The sequence below is a fragment of the Sceloporus occidentalis genome, unplaced genomic scaffold (genome assembly GCF_023333645.1).
Source record: "Sceloporus occidentalis isolate IW3139 unplaced genomic scaffold, rSceOcc1.0.p SCAF_23, whole genome shotgun sequence".
Taxonomy (NCBI): domain Eukaryota; kingdom Metazoa; phylum Chordata; class Lepidosauria; order Squamata; family Phrynosomatidae; genus Sceloporus; species Sceloporus occidentalis.
The window spans coordinates 11,816,982-11,836,199 of NW_028317003.1; the positions used below are offsets into that span (position 1 = coordinate 11,816,982).

Consider the following 19,218-nt stretch of genomic DNA (forward strand, 5'->3'; position numbering starts at 1 on the left):
TGTTGACATTCACCAATATGGAAGACATATGGAGAAAGCCCACAAAGTTTTTCACTATTTCGGAAATCGTCTGTGATAAAAAAAAGTTATTGCCAATGGCAGTAGCCACTCAGCACCCATTGCTAGTTCTCCCCGGGACCTGTCTGTCACTTGAGTTTTAACTGGACTCGCCATAAACGCCATATTTTGTAGGGATGAAGCAGGGTGCTTCATCCCTACACCCAATATATATGGATGGTTTTGTTGGTTCATGTCCTACCACTTCACCAAACCAGCTCAACAGGTTTTAAGAGGACATAGCTGGGCCATTAAGAATAAGGCTAAGCTAAAGTGAGGCCAACAAAAATATAATCTGTATGAAGGTGAAGTGTTTTTAGTATCATATACGTATATGAGTTTCTCTCTTAGTGTACACGTCTGTCTCTGAGGTGCTGGCCAAAACTTCAGCTCAGAATATGTCAGAAAGCTGTAAGGAGTAGGCCGTGTTATACACCATTTTTACTCAGGTGTTTATTCTCAGTACGTGTGGAACCTTTGTCACAGCAGACACCTACATACAGGCATCTGCAAACTGTCCCGCGATGTTCATCAGGCTCCACCAGGTGTGCTCTGGGTTACACAGTACTAACGATGTGACAGAACAGTATAGAACTTATGCTCTGCTTATGATGGGGGGACATTTAATGCCATTGTATGCAATGTAACAGCTGTATAATACCAATATTTACTGTTACTTTATCTGATATTTTTAACGCATATCTGGCCACTTTTCAGACATTGGTGAATGCTACAATATTCCAAAAAATAGAAAGAATTTTGAAATATCATGTACTAAGGTAAATGTGCTGTTTAAGGTAAAACATCTGTTTTGAAACCATTCTGATTTTCACAGAAAAAATAATATATATATATATATATATATATATATATATATATATATATATGACATCAGTTCGATTTATTTTTTCTTTGTTTAATACAATCTTTTTTTTAGGAAAGACTAAGCTATAGGTTCTTCTTACTATTTGGCCAGACTGCCAGAAATTGGTTACACAGGTAAATCTCTGGGACCTCAGAATGTGAGGAGAGCAATTCCGCAAAGAAATCAAACTCATCTGTTTCACATTTGGAAAGTTACATTTGGTTGACTGCATTGCTTTTATTTGGTAATCTGTAATGTATAACACGTGAACCACAGAAACACTTTCAACAGTTAAAGCAGCTCAAATAACATAGAAACAGTGCAACAATAAAGAATGAATTAGGACTGATAGTAGGTTTTGCCAACTTTTTTTTAAAAAAAAGTTAGATTTTTTTTTTCCTTTTACAATAAAAAACCGAGGAGTAATGCCAGAATAAAGCGTAATTGTCAGAGTCATACCCTAACCTGTAAAAAGGGAGGTGTAGATGGAGCCAGGTGAGGAAAGAGCAGCACTTAATAAGCTGAACAATGGAATCGTTCGTTAAAGAAAAGTGTGGAGATCTCGCCACATTAACTATGTATTATGTAGGACCAAACCAGGCAAATATCTCCCCAAAATGGATCATCGTAATGTACAGTTTATGCACACCGCATCCACCGTTCTCTGTTTAGTGTTACAATATTGTAAAGGGCATAATAGCTAACAACAATATAAGTATTGTTTTAATTAAACACATCTATATTTAAGGTATGAATATGCTACATATAAATAAACTGAATTTAAGGTACCTTTAAACTTTTTGAAAACTCTAGTAAAAACAATTAAGCGAACCTTTAAAAGCTGATACTTAATTCAGTCTGAGCTCCTTCTCCCTCCTCTTCTATACAGAAACTGGTCTCTGAGAGTACAGAAGCTAGCTGTGTCCATAAAGTGCTTAACACTAAACACTAAATATCTGAAGGCTTGGTCGTAGCTGGACCCTGAACTGTCAGAGATAGAGCAGGGAGAAGGTGGCTGGAGATGTCCGTAAGTTATGGAGTGCAGTTTCCTAAACACTGGAGAAAGGGAAGGATTGTGCAAACACTGTTCTTAATATAAGGGTTGCATAAAAAAGTTGTAGAATTGTAGAGTTTATGAAACAATTTGTTGGCAATATTTTGTGACATGTAATTAATTATATATATAGTTACATAGAATAAAGCAAACATGTGAGAAACCATTGGACATTGGATGGAAGAAAGCATAAAAATCAAAACTAGGAATCCTGTGGCAGGTTTTCTAAATAGTGACCGTCTATGTCTGGCACAAAAGAACATGTCCACAACGCCATCATCTTACCATATATATACATTTTAAAGGTTTTTAAACCTATAGAACTCTATTTTGCAAACTTGCATTTGCTTTTTAAATTCAGTATGTTGTAGACCACTACAGAGAAGTGATCCCCAGTTGGTTACTACAAACTATTTGGAGAGTGTGTGGGGTGGGGGTCAACAAAGAGCTGGAGGGGGTTAACCACAAGCATTGGCTTCTTGCTAGGAAACCCCCTTATCGAACCCAGAATGTACCACTTGTGCTCATACTTTGTTCTGAGTTAAGAAGAACAGACAAGGGACCCTCACTGAGCGCCATATTTCCCGGATGGGGCTAACTCTATGTCAAAAGAAATGAAGGGAATGCTTATCCTGGTTCATCACAACATACAGAACAGATTTACTTATAATGCCTGGAAACTGGGTAAATAAAAGTAAGTTACTATAGACTTTCTGCCAAAAGTACCTAGGTCTCACACCTAGTGGGTAAGACACTTGCAATAAATGTAACTGCCCCATATCTCTAGAATCTACTTCCACCGAACCTTCAGCTTTCACCCTCCCTCCAAACATTCAAGAAACATCTCAAAACCAACTTCTTCAGAGAAGCCGCACCATCTTAGCTGCTAGAACTTCCCTGTCACTGATACAACCACCACACTACCGCTCACCCTTTCTCTGTGCCTTATGTTTGTCACCCCATTCCCTCAAGATTGTAAGCTTGCGAGCCGGGCTCTCTCCACCTTCTCTTCATACCCCTTAAATATATGTATTGTATTAAGCGCTGCGTAAATTGATGATTTCGGTTTAGCCACACTGTACCTGAAACACATAACACAGGAAATTGATGTATCTTTATAGTGAGATGCATGGAGGAGGCAGACCGCTATGCTGGGTATCTTACATGAATAAAATGCGAGAAATCACAAATACTTTCATAACAGTGGAACCTAACCCAGGTTGATTGCAAGTTCATTCTCTTTTCGTAACCCTCCAGCCACATGTGTGCATTCAAGACTGAATTACAAAACCTATGCTGTGCCATAAGGTTTATGTAAATAAACCACATGAAACAAGCAGAATTTGAGTTCATACCCCAGGGAATTTAAAGGGAATTTAATCCAAATTTACTTTTGTCTTTTGAATTAAATTTTCTCAGTTGGCATTTTGGATTTGACCAGTACTAATACTCCGCTATGTGTAAATAGATTTCTGTGTTCATTGATATACTTCAGGTTTCTATATTAGGAGTTCTCAAATGGGATTATGAACTGAATTTGTGTGAGAGTGTATACCATGCTAATACATGAACCTTATTCCTTTATTACACTCATGGTTACATTTTCTGCAAGGAAATGCATATATACTTTGAAGGGGTACTTGCTGGACCAGGATTCCCTCTGTGTTGTTCACTTGGGTGTGTGTACATGGTCATGGATGGAGTATGTACAGTATGTGAACAAGTGTGAAGAAGAGTGCATTTAAGTCCATATGTGTCCAAGGGTTTGTGCATGTATGTATGTATGTGTAAGTGAGTGGATTTGACGGGACAAGCAACATTTGGAACCCAAGTCCTGCCATTCTGGGATATTCTTTGATGTCAGGAGAATGACATAGAAAACAAGCACTGGCACATGCTATTATTACTATAGAAGACTACAACACATACGACTAAATAAATATAGAAGACTGTTGGGTCTCTTTATTAAAGTTCAGGTGAGTCTGAGTTGGAAGTAAAATCAAGTATTTAACTTGTGTTAAACAGTTGGACAAACTAGTTTTCCTACCATGACTCACCAGAACTCAACTGAGCCCTAAGTCAACACCTGCTATAATGGGAAGTAGAGCAAGCTCAAATGGAGTCCATTGCGTGCAAATTGACAGTCAAGTGTTCAACTCTCAAACTTATGTTTAAAAAAATAGGCATATCATGCAAAAATAATGATTGCTTCCTAATTAACAATTAACTAATTAATTCTATCCCATGCCCAATTAATTACAATTAAAGGAGCTGTTGCACATAGGGAGCCTCTTAAAATATGCTCATATAAGTTCTGCATCACGTAAAGAGACGTAAAAGAACGCTATCTGCCATTTTGTTTTCTCTTTAATGCACCCTGTCGATTAAAAATTGTTTAAAAGTTTATTCAACTTTATTCAAAGTCCTGTCATTGGTATGTTATTTAAAAAAAAGGAATAAGCTTATTTAAGATGCATTCCATATTAGTAGGTAAAAATATAAAAATCTAGGAATCTTGGGAAAAAATGTGTTACAGCACCTTTAAAAGGAAGACAAAAGGACATGATAAGTACCTTCACAATTAGTAAGCAGTAAGGCAATGCTTGAAAACATTTTCTGCCCAAAGTTGCTTGCTAACCAGATGTGTATCATTTTTACAACTGAAATCAGGCTTGTCTAAGAATCATCCAATAAATTACAACTTTTTTTTGTGAGAATTTGCAAGTACTTTTGAGAGTGCTTGGAACTTAAGTTGAGTCATGACAGTTGAGTTAAACTTCTAACTTGACTGACTCGATTTTTATTGACTCCACTCTCTATATAAAATATCTCCTACGCACTGTAAATTTGGAGCTCAAGGAAAAGAAGGACACCAGTGCAGGATTGGGGGACAGACAAACTGGGCCAAAATCAAGACATGTGGGCAGTATGGATTATTCTTGCATTGACTTCAATAAAATCTGCTTTTGAATTGTCCTGTATCAAAAGTAAGCAATATGACATTTGCCCAGGAAATTAAAATGGGGGCATCAAAGCTTATTTGTTTAAATAGGAGGAAACTCTGGTTCAGACCTCTATCGTTATACTCACAAAACAAAAAAAGACTTAAATACGTTAAGCCCATCTGATACTCTAATGGTATATTCAATTATTCAGAGATAAATGAATACAATATACACACACACACATGTTTCACTTTTATCTTACTGTAATCTATCATTTTGATAAATTAGTGTTTGACTTTCACAGGTCTCTCCTTTCTACCTTTTGATAGGGGCAATTGCATCAAAGAGTATTCAGTTCCTGGAAAGAGCGTCCATTCTCTATAGTCACACTATTAGCAAAATACGGAGAGGGGCCAGTGAATCAAAATTATACATTTCTAGATATATAGATATAATAGGTAAATACATACATTTTATGGGCAAAGAATTACTAAAACTGCCAGGTACTGTACTGCACCTCTTTGTTTTCACAGCTCTCCTTGAGAAAAGTTGAGATACTTGGTGGAGAAGATAGGAGAAGAATCATCTCTTCACGTTGAAGTGTTCCATGCTTTCTCCTAGACCCCAAGCTAGAGCAGAAAATAGGGGGTGCAGTCTGCATGGCATCTTTAAAATTCTGGGTACCAGTTACAGCCCCTGCTGTACTAGCAATGAGTCTGAACTATTTCCCGCACCACATTAGACAATATTTATATGGTGCTTTTTCTCTTTGTATATGTGAACTGCAATTTACATCTCACTAGATTCGCTCCACAAATAAATCATTTCTTGTATTCTGAGTAAAATTAATCTTAACTTGAAATGCATAATGATGCATACAAGTCTTCACAGATCAGCTGCTGTGGAAAAACAAGATGAGGAATGACATAAGTGCGGTCACTTGCCTTCCACCCATAAAAACCTACATCACGGACCCTATTATTGAAACCTAGTGGCATTTTATTTATGATGGAAAAAACTACAGTACTGCGTTATGCAAGCAAAAGATGATACTGTATACTGAACACTGGAACATGTCAGTCATTTTGCCAAATGACTAACCATTTTTCAATCAACGATCCAGCTCAAAGTCCAAAAAAAATCTGCAATCCCATTTGAAGAGACACCAAAAAAAGAACACTTCATATTGTATCTAGGTTCATTTTGACTGATTCACACTGATTGCACTAAAATGCAATGTGATATATAACTGGCACCTCCCAGTTAGACCAATTCCAGGAGCTTCTGGATAGAATAGTAGTGTCACACAGTCTGGAGCTGACTCCGTATTGTTTTCTGATTTTATTATATCTGAGATTCCCAATTGCTGCTCTTATACGTCACAGTTGAAATCCCTTCTGAAGTATAAGTGACAATCCAGAATTTCTTTACCTTCTGACAATTATTCTTTAAGAATCATTATTAGAACTATAGTTACTACCATAACATTCCCTTCAACATTTCAGGTGTCAAAATCGTGCGGGAGGGTGCTTGGCCAGAGATGCCAAGTCGTGGCATGGTCGGGACCACCTGCTCACCATACAGGAGGAACAACTTTGCAGCACTTGGCTGCAGGGCATCACAAGGTGGCCACGTGGAAGCTATAGTTGAGGTCTGTGCTGCAACAACATGGACCACCATTTATGTTAACTTCCTGGGGCAATCAGGTGAGATCAGAAGGTCTCCCTTACTGGCACCATTGATCCCCACTGCCTGCCAAAGTGAGATGATAGGGCAGCTACGCAGGACACGTGGGAGGTATGCCATAGGCAAATCACTACAACAGAGCCTTTGTGATGAAATTAAATATTTATAAACTAAGTTTATTAAATTTTATTTAAATAACTGATCAAAATGTAATTAATGTAAAGATAGAAATGAAAAACGAATGTGTAAAAAGTTAACAAATGTTAACTCTCAAAAATAAAAGATCAAAACAATAATTAGACTTTATCAAACCTTATAAAGGTTATATAGTAAGTAATATCTGAACGATGCACTATTTTTATTATTTTTCATTGTTGATAAATATTGCCTAGTGAGTGTATAACCCAAAGAAGCTTGCAGGGATACTGAGTAAATAAAACACTGACAGAAAAATGAACATGGTGCATAAACCAGAGTTAATGCAATGTAAAAAAACAAATAATTAAAAGTGCATTGAGATCATGAGAACAAAATATTACTGTAAGTATTATGCACACAATAGAAATGGTACAATTGTAATAAGTAAAATTAGACAGCAATACACTCATTTTTATTTAATATGAACTTATTTAACAAAATATTGCATGCATTACCTTCAGTAGTTGGCATTAAACAATGGCTCTGATACAACAAAAGTTTTGGTTTTCTTTCAAAAATATGCCTCTCCCTCCCAATTTATTTACCTTTAACCAAACTGTTACTTGTATGTTCATTGTTTAATTATTGCTAAATATTATCAGTCCTACCAAAAAGGATCTTCACACAATCACAGTTAAACATGAAACAAAAGCATTTCAGTTTTCATCGAACACCCCCATCCACCCGCATCATTATACAGATACCTACTGTTAGTGCGGGACAGTGTGTGCCCCTGGCACAGACTGGAGTATAATTGATTACTTTGTTATAGATACTAGAGTTCGCTGTGTTCTACCATTCTTGTAACATATCAGGACCCTGCTTGCTGATATGTGTAGCATATCAAGCCTGGAGATTCTCAACAGCAAACAGAACATATCTTACACAGTCTCCTACTATATCAGACGTCTCACTTACAAGACATAAATAACCACCTGTGTATATAACAGACCTGTGCATTAGGATTCGTACAAATTTTAACAAAATGTACCAATTTTGTCAATTCGTACGAATGTCCTAAATGAGGAGGGGCCCCATCGAAACAAAAGAAAATGAAGAAGTGAGCTACAAACTTTCATTAGCATTTAGTTTTTACACTGTCTCACACAATTTCTCTGTCAATGTATCCTTATCTTATTTGTATCTTTGCTTCTCCTTTGCTCCACTTCTTGTTCTCCGTTTCTTCTGTCTTCTCCGGTGGTTTGCTTATCCAAGCTCTCCGCAGTGCTATCCCGGCCTGGTGTAGAAGTTCCGCGGCAGAGTCTTCACGCACACTCTTTCCCCCAATTGGAGAAATGGGGGAGTGGATGACCCCGCCGAAGTACTACACCAGGCCAGAGAAGGTAGATAGGAAGATAGGGAGACATTAACAGGAAACATTAGAGAGTATAAGAGAGTGAATGAGTGAGAGGGAGTGTGTGATTGATAACGAATTTAGGGAAAAGCCCTCCCCCTTCATCCGAACCGAAAGGGGAGGAAAGAAAATTCGGTGTCCGGAAACTAAACAAATTTTTTTCTGAATAGATCCATGCACACAAGTCAAGACAACAAGCTGTAAACATATTTTAGATGATGCAAAAACCCTGACTTCACCAACATACATACTTGTATTGAACGAACATTAACTTTCATTAAATTTTGTTGTTACAAGGCCTTGCATGTGAGGAGAAAAAGTCGATTATTGGGTTTATCCACTAAAGTGAGGTGGTATAACATGAAAGTTGTGGTTTCAGCTCCCCAATTCCCTACGCATTATAAAGCACCACCAAAGGTAAATTTCTCTGCAATAAAAGCTGAGCTGTCCCTGATAATGCTTAGTTCAATCAGTGAGGTGGCTTTCAAGAAATCTCAATTTATATATATGCGTTATCCAGGTGATGATCAAATACCTTAGATCAGTAGCAATGTTCTTCAGAGAATACTCTTTGATTTTATTAATGTCCCCTCTTAAAACACAATACATATATTTGTGTGTGTGGGGGGGTTAAGTCAGAGGAAAAGGTTCTACTTACATGTTAAATAATTGTTAATTTGCTGTTTATAAATTCAGAAAATTACCAGTCTAGACGTGTACTTAGCATCCAAAACATTAAGGCCATCGTGTGAATTCATTTGGTATTCATATTGATAAAATGGGCTTTAATGATCTCTCCTGAGGAAGCCGCAGACGTGCACTGATGGCCATATAACATTTGCATTGTTTCCTTGTACAGGATGCGGGCTTCTGAAAGAGGTCCCTCATTGCAATCTACAAGGCACCTCGAGGATATCAAGGTTTTTTCCCAGATACTTATACACTAAATTTATGAACTGGACAGTGGATAGCACTTCGTATTGACCCTTTCAGCCCCTCAGTTCTATTACTGGAGAGGGTGAAACTGTCATCTTTAATCGATATGTTAATATAGGAAACTAATTTTTCCACAAGGCAGAAGCCTAGTGAAGATCAAGGGTAAACAGCTACCCCTTTAGTCCATTTAAGAAATTGTGCATTATCTACCAAAAGGATTGCAAGCTCTTTGGGGTGAATTGAGTTTTATCCACCAAAAAAGATTGAAAGCTGGTTTGGTGGACCTAGAAAACCAACAATGAGCTTCTATTCATGGAGTTTGGTATCAACAGCTTCCAATGTTCCATGTCAGAGTCCCAGGGGGAGTTGGGGAGGGGGTGACTAACTAGCAAGATCCATTGGAATATAGTAAAATGGAAATAGAGAGCTTAACAACATAAACACAGAGGTAAAAAAGTAAAATACATTAGGACTACTGATTACTCTAGTCTCTATTTGAAGGTGATGCTGTTTATTTCACATAAGCTTTTTTGACCTCAGAGGTCCCTTCTTTATTACTAGATTAAATCCATACAGCAATAGAAGTTGAGAAGTGTAAATGATCAAGTTGTTAAAAAAAATTGTATCCAGCTTTAAATGAAATAATCACAGACAAAGGTATTAATGTTTCCACAATGCACTTTAGGAGTAACGGTTATATGTACTTAGTAAGTGAAAATTACATCTTGACTGTGACCTGTACCCATGCCCCGTATCTGCTTTTAATGTTTAAAAGAAAATGAAATGTGATGGTTTAGTGGGATAACAAAATATACAGTGCTTTAAAGCTAGGAACCCATAAAAAAAAAATCAAAATTTCAGTTGTTTCACTTCTATTCAGCTGCCAATTGCAGAATAGTCTTAAAACAGAAGGAAAAAAGCCTTGCATCATAAAACTACTATTACAAATTCTTCTGCTGAGCTGAAATGTGATCCTAACATAATTGATGATTAAAGCAAAGCCTCTGCGCTTGTATACTTATTTCTGAAGTTCATTTATTATTGGGCTGATCTTCCAGACCAGAACCTAGCTATTCAACTGTATTTTCTTGGTATAATTAGGATTCTTGTATACCTACTCAAGGCTGGTAACCTTTTATGTTAAAAATGTTAGAACTTAACATAGTTAAATACAAATAGTTTCTAATTGTTTAAAGGACCAGTGATCTTCGTTTTTACATGTAAAGTGAAGCAATTTAAGATATACTTGTGATATTTCTGAGCTCTATGCAGGCGTTTCCACAGACTCAGCAAATGAAGCACTTCCAGAAAATAGTCTGTGTATATGTGAAAATGCTCAGAAATCGCTCTCCATTACCATACCTGTGAAGTTTCAGGGTTTGATCTGGAGTCTTCGGGTAAAGCCTTGCTTCCCTGTGTCTCTGGGTCAGTTTCCTATTTCTCTAGACAGAGGCATTTTGTTCAGCCATGCCTCTCCTACTCCCTACCTACTAACATTTGTAAGCGGCTATCCAGCCACGCACACCTAGCCTCTCATTCACGCATGACTACAAGACAAAAGAGCTCTGGGTATATCTGGGAAGTTCCTAAGTATGAGCATTACTGTATATTAGTTTCCCCCATGGCGTTAGTAGAAGTATTATTAAACACTCCTCTACAGACATCAGAAGGCTTGTTTTTCCCTCAGAAATCTATTGGTGCTGCCACAACCACAAGGGATTCTGGGTAGGCGCATGCAAATAAAAGGCTAATCTAAAGGCTGTCCTGTACAGCGGGCAATTACCTTCAAGAGATCCATGTATAAAGTGGATATAGAGACAAAATGTCATAATTGTTAACCTTATGTGCATGCGCCTACCCAGAATCCCTTGTGGTTGTGGCAGCACCATGAGATTTCTGAGGGAACAAAAAGCTTCTGGCTTGTCTGGTGTCTGTAGATGAGTGTTTAATAATACTTCTACTACTCCCTTAATTAATGGAAGGGTTTTCCATCACCATAATTTATGTAAAGGTTCCCCCAAAAATACTACATTGAGCTATGGACTCATGAGAAACAATCTTAGCACCATAGCAACCAATGACATTTTCTTGTTGGTTATTATGGTGGTAACCCTTTTTTCGACTTTGAATCCGAGTTATTATACTAAAAATGTGTTTACTCTTACAGACATAATAAGAGAATATGAGAAAACAAATTAAGCAAATAATTTAGAATTAATGATATTCTCTTTAAAACCAATTAAAAGTCACATCTGCTTTGTTTTGTCAGGAATTGGTTAGTTCTGAATGTATCTCCTAATACAAGCTTTCCAGACAGAAAGAAGCTCCAGCTTGTTGACTAGACAGCCACAGCTTAAAATATAATTAGAGGATTTATACTTCTCGTGAAAAAAGTGCTTTTAGACAGTTTCATTTCTGAATAATTACTATTCGGAGTGTTTCTTTTTTTAATGTCTGTCTGTTTCAGGTTAAAATATGGCGATCATGCTGTATTTATGGACAATGAGAACATTTTCTAATATCTGCTCATGTTAAAAAAACAAACAAAATAAAAGCATGACAGGGCTACATTTTTTAGAAGCCAGCAATTTTATTTAAAAAAACCCACAGCTGTTTATAAGTATCTCTCAGATAAAAAGTACTGTATTAATAATGCAATATAAAGATAAAAAATCAGACCCTTCATAGAGAATAGTTTACGTAACTCGTGCACCAAAACACGCTGGTTAATGAATAAACCCGTTGCATGTTTTTCAAATATCGCCACATTCTTAAAGGTGATGTTATTTATATTAAATTTTGCCCATTCATATTTTCTAGGAAACACAAGCACCAATAGGTTGTTGCCATACAAACTGAATAGGGTTTATAAAAGTTTCTAGTTGCTTAACATGATACAGTAAATGTTTTCCTCAAATTGAACATCACCTTTATCTGCTTATGGGTAAATTGTGAAACCAGTGAATTATCTATCTAACATGATATATCAAATAATTCCATCTGCTCATGAATTTTTTCTAAGGTGAGATCCCAACCTCATAAAAAAATCTGCATCATTTCTTATTAAATAAGAAACAATAACAAACACTCTTGATGATGAGGCACAAAGTTGAAAAAATAGGTTTTAAAAATATACTATATCTATAGTTATTCCATTATAGGGGAAGGTAATGAAGCTCCACTGAATAATGTTGCATTAGACGAGCACATCAATAAATAAAGTTAACGTTTTGATCTTTTCAGGTTCTATTTTTAAGCGGACACACACAGCACATTCATTCTAAGTGCTTTGATGTTTCCCTGTAAAGTTTCGTAGATCTCAGCTAATTCCCCTTTATAAATTATCTGATATTTTCCATGATCCCTGTATTTATCTGTTAATGCTATGAATAGTTGCTAAGGCAGAGCATGAATAGGAAGGGAAGCTGAGAAGTTGTGTGTGTGTGTGTGTGTGTGTGTGTGTGTGTGTGGATACCAGCACAAAGCGGCTAAGTTAAAAGGGAGGAGGACAATATCCCCAAGAGAAGTCCATCTGCAAACACTTCACCACTCCCCAACGAGTCAGGCTCTGCGTGGGCACAGGTGGATCCCAGTCTCCTGCTGGAGTAGGACTCTGCGCACAGCCCTGAAAGAAGACTTTCATTACTGCTGGCTGTTTTTGTTGGACGGTAGCCATCTCAAACATTTGCAGGTGGCTTGGCCATGCCTTGACACTTAAATATTTGAGGCCGTGATAAAATCAGAATATTACTACAATATGGCGCTGTAGAAAGTGTAATGTGCGATCCCTAATATGAAATGTATGTTAAAAGATGCATTCCCTGGAGACCACTAAGAAATCCACATTTGAAATTAGTATACTACCCGTTCCCTAATGCTTTGGTTTTAATGTGTTTTGGGAGGGAATGGAAATGAAAGAAAGCTATTCCAAATTCTCTCGCCTTTCATGCTCGTGTTACAACTGTTAGTGCCATACGTTTTCAAAAGGCTCACTTTTTTATTTTTTTTTTGCTTATCCTCCTATGGCAAATAGGAAAACTCATAAGTCTCCTTAATTCATAATCCTGTTTTTCACAGAACAGACAGAGCAGGGAAAAATATATTTATAAATCACACAGACAGATCACAAAAACACACACTGATATGTATCCAAGATTCCCCCTTTTTTTAAACCCCTGTGTATTTTTTTGCAAAGAATATATATAGCGCAATTTTATTATGAATAAACATCACACTGCCGGCAAAGTAATCTATGCATCAAACTAACACATTGTTATATTCTGTATATTTAATTATTATGAAAAATCCATACAGGCATTTCCCATGTTAACGTACACAGTGAGGTCCAGAGCTCATATTTTAAAAGGAAAATGTAGTTAAGGTGAAGCACTACCTTTATTCACTTATCACTGCATGTACTGCACTGCAATCGTCAGGTCATTTCCAACACAAAACGCTCAAAAGATACAAAATATCTGATGTGCTGGCGTCATTCTGCTATGTGTCTGTTCTTGGGAAGCAAGTGTATGTGAAGGGGAATGGTTGCGCTGTAACTGTGTCCTTATAGCGGGGTATGCCTGTATATTATCATACTCTTGCCTTTCTACAATATTTAGAAATATCTAACAGTGTGGAATCAAATGTGAAAGGTAGAAACATATTTGGTTATTCATATATCTTTGCTTGATCTTCCCCATTTTTCAATATTTAACCTTCTATCTGTGACAGGCCACAACAACCACCTTTGGCTAAGCTTGCACCACTGGTTATCAAAGCCGAAAGTATAGAAGTGCCGGCAGTGACCACAAGCATTCATGGATCACATATTACAAATTACATAAAGAAGGGGGGACCGCAGTACCCTCTATTAACCAGAGGAGTTAACTTGACTGGCCATTCCAGTTTATAGACCCATTTATCTTCAGTTCACAGGTCATTCCACGGATCCTTCTGTCTTAATTGTACTCAAAGATGTTGCAACAAGAATACATTTGGAAACCACTGACCTTGTGTAACCATGAGTCATGTGATCAGACAAGCAGCCCAACACAGTAATTATTTTTAATTATTATTTTTAATGTAATCAAGATTTAGATAAAATCTGTGAGATCTACACATGTCATTTCCAGGGAATGGAAGTTCTCCTAATCTTTCTGAACTTTTGCACACCCGCTACACTATGCATATTTGTCAGTAGTAAGCATACTTCTGTATAACCTTCTCATTGTTTCCTAACCCTCAATGACTATTTGCAAAGTTCAACTCTTTCAACCTATGCTTCCTCTTAATTATCTCTGCACAAGTTAACATCACCATTTTCAAGAACAGAATATACAATGTCAGACATAAAATCATCCACACAGTAAAGTTATAAGCCATTTGTTCTCTAACTTTTGTTCATTTTTAATGAAGGTCCCCAATACAACTCTCAAGATGAAATATATCACATACATTCTCTGCTTCCCCCTGTAAGACTTTCTGAACATGTTCCTGGTCAACTGAACTCTTTGAATGCCCCTATTTGTTTCTCTATACTAAAAAGGTAGATCTTAAAAAATGAATTTGTGGGATTTGCAGCATGCTTTTTCATATGTTTCAATGCTAACTCCTTCAAGAGCACTCATAAATGCAAAACTCGGCAGAAACAGGTGTCTCCCCAGACACATCAATACATCATGAACTTGTGACATATATCATTGGAAATTCAAGATGTGGAAACATGGTCCCATGAGAGTTTCCTTCTGCGTATTTTCAATATGAATGTAATTGCCCAACTCTACCCATCAGGAACATCCTGAAAACGTGTTTAATGAGACCTACAAGTTACTTCTGAGTAACCCTTAGGAAGTATGGATATTTGTAAGAATCTAACCGATCGCAATTAAAATTAACTGTATGTGCTTACCACAAAATCTAAATTTAGAAACAAACATAAACTAATATCCTTTTCAATACCCACTAGTAACTGATACATACTTCTTGTAATAAAAATATTGTCTCAATACAAATTAGCCAACTGCCCAAATCAACCATTAAAACTGTCTGTATATCATACATATTTGTTATCAATTTATGCTTGAACCTATATACTGTACAAAATTTACTATATACTGTATATATATATATATATATATATATATATATATATATGTCACTTGGTCAAAAATAAGAAGAAGCAAGCAACCAACCATCAAAGAATCACAAAATAGAACTTCAATCTCACAGGAGACAAACCAGTTATATTGAAAACATTTTTGTACAAGCACTATTACACCACTTACCAGAAACGCTTCTAAATATGCTATATGCTATAATTTAGTTGTGAAGAACAGTTAAACACAGGTGAAACGATGGAACAAAGCATAATAGATTAAGTTTTGTCATCCTACCCAATTTGTCGATTTGTGGATGGTGCTTGTGTTATGACCGAGCTGGACTGGGGAGATGGCATAGCTTGTTGGATGACAATGCTGGTGTCATGATTTGGCATTCTTGTATTTGAGAGCTGGTGTGAAGCAGGCCCTGCCATTCCGCCAACAGCATTATGAATTGTGATATTCTAAAAAATAAAAAAAAAGAATGCTAAATGTGTGCTCAACAGAACAAAAAGTAGATGAAAATTAGTAAAATCATGTTCAAGGGTTGCATAATTCAAGAGTTGATTGTCAAATTGAAAACATATTTTACGTTTCAGTCAACACAACATAAAACTATTCAATGCTACAGTTTTTTTGCTTAATTTAAAATTCGATTTTAATATTGCTTTAACCTTAAACCTACTGTTGTGGTTAAAAGGCACCATACCGCAAACACATCTGAAATAAGTTAAGACTTCAAGTGAGATTCAAGCTATCAAGGTAAGCCTCAACGCATAGGTAACTGGTCCTGCCCCACCTCTGGCCGTGCCCATCACTGAAGGTGTCGTGATTTGGACACTTTAAAAATTGGGGGTATGAAAAACCCTGGACTGAATGTCACAAATACATACATGTCCCTCAGCCCCTAAAAAACCCAATTAGTCTGAAAACATAATGTATACATAACACACACCTATATATATATCTATATATATCTATATATATAAATATATATATATACATTTTGTTATATATGTTGTTATATATACATATACATTCTTTATAAATAATTATATAAAAAAATCCTATTGTTGTTTCAGTTCCTTAAAATCCATATCACTAACCATATAACTAAGGTAAGTGTTGAGTTACCCATTCAATGTACTTAAAATAGAACTCCTTAACACTGCTTATATATGGAATTTTACAAAACATACATCCATCACTATTCCATAATAATTAAAAAAACAGCCATAACACAGACATAATCTCCCTAAAGTTGACGTTGACTATGTATTTTATATTTTGAAATGATTTCAGTATGCAAAACCATTTACTGGTTACTGGTTTACTATTCATATACATAACCTGTTTGCGCCATTCCATTTGCGTGTGAAAATAAATGGTAAGTTAATGAAATATTTAACACCAATTTATTACCATGCTTAATGATGAAGGGGTTTTTTTCTGTAAAGTGTAGCCAATGGCTTTTGGAATGATAAATATTCATCCAATAAAAGAAAAAATAAGGTGTCAAAAATATAGTCCATGAAATGAACCAATTGGCTTAACATCTGGAAAATGATCAGGAAGCCATATCCGGTATATGTTAGTAAAAAAGACTGCTTTTCTCAGTCCTCTCTAAATGGAACAGACACTATAATTTGAAATGATACTATTCACAGACCACAGACACCTTAACAAAATGACGCTTCATCACAAAATTCACCTATTATTCACATTTGGAAATACGGTTTGTAAGATTCACAAGTATATAGACAGAAGTTGTAAAGTTGTTACTCAAAATTAATATTGTGGGATCTGTTTTAACATACTTTTGATGTACTATTTTTACCCCCTTTTCGAACATCAGAAAACATTCAGAAAATAGAAAGTGCAGAGAAGATTTACTTTACCCGGTCTGCTGAAAGAAAAAATAAATGGAATATGGAAAATTTTATTTTAGATAAACTTGAATGTTGCATGAAAGAGAAAACTCAGATCACGAAGGTCACTCTCTAGAACAAGGTTGGCCATCTATTGTTTAACAAAATCTTTGGAATAGGATAACGCAGGGCAATACTCAACAAACCCCAAGAGCCAGAGAACTATCGTTACTAAAAATGTTTATTGCTAGCTCGTATGAAAATCAACATCTAACATAGAACATTTCACTGATTGTTTATTAAATTAAAAAGTACAAATATTAATGCAACAAATATTCCTTTAAAAACCACCTTCAAGATCTTAAGTTCTTTTTCCAAAATGAGAGCGCGTCTAATGTGGAGCAAGTCACCTATGCCTCTAATCAGCACAAATTTTTCCCATCCCTCTCTTGCCTGTCCTCATGTTGTGGGCGATGCAGCTATGGCTTGTGATGTCATAGTGTGGATACCTCATTCTCTGGCAATATTCTTACAACCAGAGAGCAGGAACAAAGACATCTATGCATGCAGAGGGTACAAGGCAGATGGGTGCCTGGGAGTTCTGGAATTGGTTTTTGCTGGGCACTTTTATGAAAAAAAACAGGATTTATGAAAGTCCTGATGCCATTTTAATTTGGATTCCACTGCTTTTCATCCCAGATGACAGCGAAGAAGCACTCCACAGACCTAAAAGAATACCTGCTGCAGTACTTTTAATTTTTCAGTTTTTATCCTTAGGCAAGATCTAATTCGTGGCAGACGCTGCAAATCCTTAGCTTTACATGAGAAATGCAAACAGTTCATATAATAAAAACCAGCCAACTTATTGAGATTGGATTTATTCCAGAAACTTTATATGCTTTTTTTTCCTCCTAACCAAGTCTCAGCTAGGAATTGATTAACCCGTCAAAAGCAGGACAGAGGTAAAGCTCAGTGGGACAGCAAGATTGGCAAAAAACAGGACAGTCAGGAGGCATGTTAGTAAGATAATAAAGACCATGGTTTATGAATAAGAAGGATGCTTTATAGAAGTGCCTGATAGGCATTTGCCCCCGGGCACTTTATTGACTGTATGTTTATAGTGAGGTTCAATGAAATAGCTGTTTAGAGTGTTAGTTGATAGGGAGTACTTTGTATTTTTAAATGTCGGTAATTAATAGTTAATTGTGTGCCTGATTTGTCTGGTGTATTAAAAGCCTCTGAACACACCCCCATGGTAGCTTAGCATGGTCATTATGAAATCTTCTAAATAATAATCAAATATACAGTACAGTATATTGTATAGTCTTCATAATGTGTCTACTCCAAGTTTCTGTACAGATTGTTTATTAATAAATAACCTTATACAATTTACATTATGTTTAAGCTGTAAACTAGTTTTAGATTTAGTTAAGGAAATAGAAAAAAAAATAGTAAATCCACGGGATGATGAAGAGACATGGATAAATTTGCCACTCAGATTACAATGTAAGCAACCACTGGGAGCAAAGTGAATACCAATTGATTTTTAATCTCTTAGAATGACCTAAAAAATGCAAGGACTCTCAACATATATGTACATCGAAAGCAAATGTATGCTAAATAGATCAGCATTGAGAATATATGAACTGTACACAGGCATTTAACTCACAGGACAAAGCTAGCATTAGTTTTTCCTGAAACTGTAGATTTACAGATGAACGTCAACATATTTTGGGGTCAAAGTTCATTTAGAGGACATTATAAGGAAATGCATTGAGTTCTGATTGGATTAGCAATAAACAATAATGACATTAACACTATGAGTGCACAAGCTGTGACTAATGTGTCTATCATCAATGATTGGATGGGACTGGTTCCTAAGACCTCAGTCAAAAACATCAACAGCAGCTCCCATAGAAAGCCATCATCAAGACACTAATTTGAGCTATTAATATGAAGAGGGCTTCCTGAGAACTGTGCTTTGTTGAACACATTTGATTGTTGCAACAGAGCTATGACTGTTAGGTGTCACTGGAAAGCTGCACCCAGATGCCCCTATGACCGATTGTGGACAGTTTCTGATGGAGCTTTTCCCATAGAAGAATCAGAATGAAGACAGCCATCACAGCTATTAATATGGAGTAGACTTCTTGGGAAGTG

The 19,218-nt window shown here is 36.3% G+C and overlaps 1 protein-coding gene across 1 annotated transcript in view; it reads right to left on the bottom strand.

Moving 5' to 3' along the window:
• The window catches only part of LOC149300804 (cyclic AMP-responsive element-binding protein 5), a 158,026-nt gene that overhangs the window by 120,989 nt on the left and 17,819 nt on the right, over window positions 1-19,218 (bottom strand). Inside the window, exon 4 of the mRNA XM_089484872.1 lies at window positions 15,485-15,654. Coding sequence (XP_089340998.1) covers window positions 15,485-15,654 — 170 coding nt within the window. The remainder of the gene's footprint in view (window positions 1-15,484; window positions 15,655-19,218) is intronic.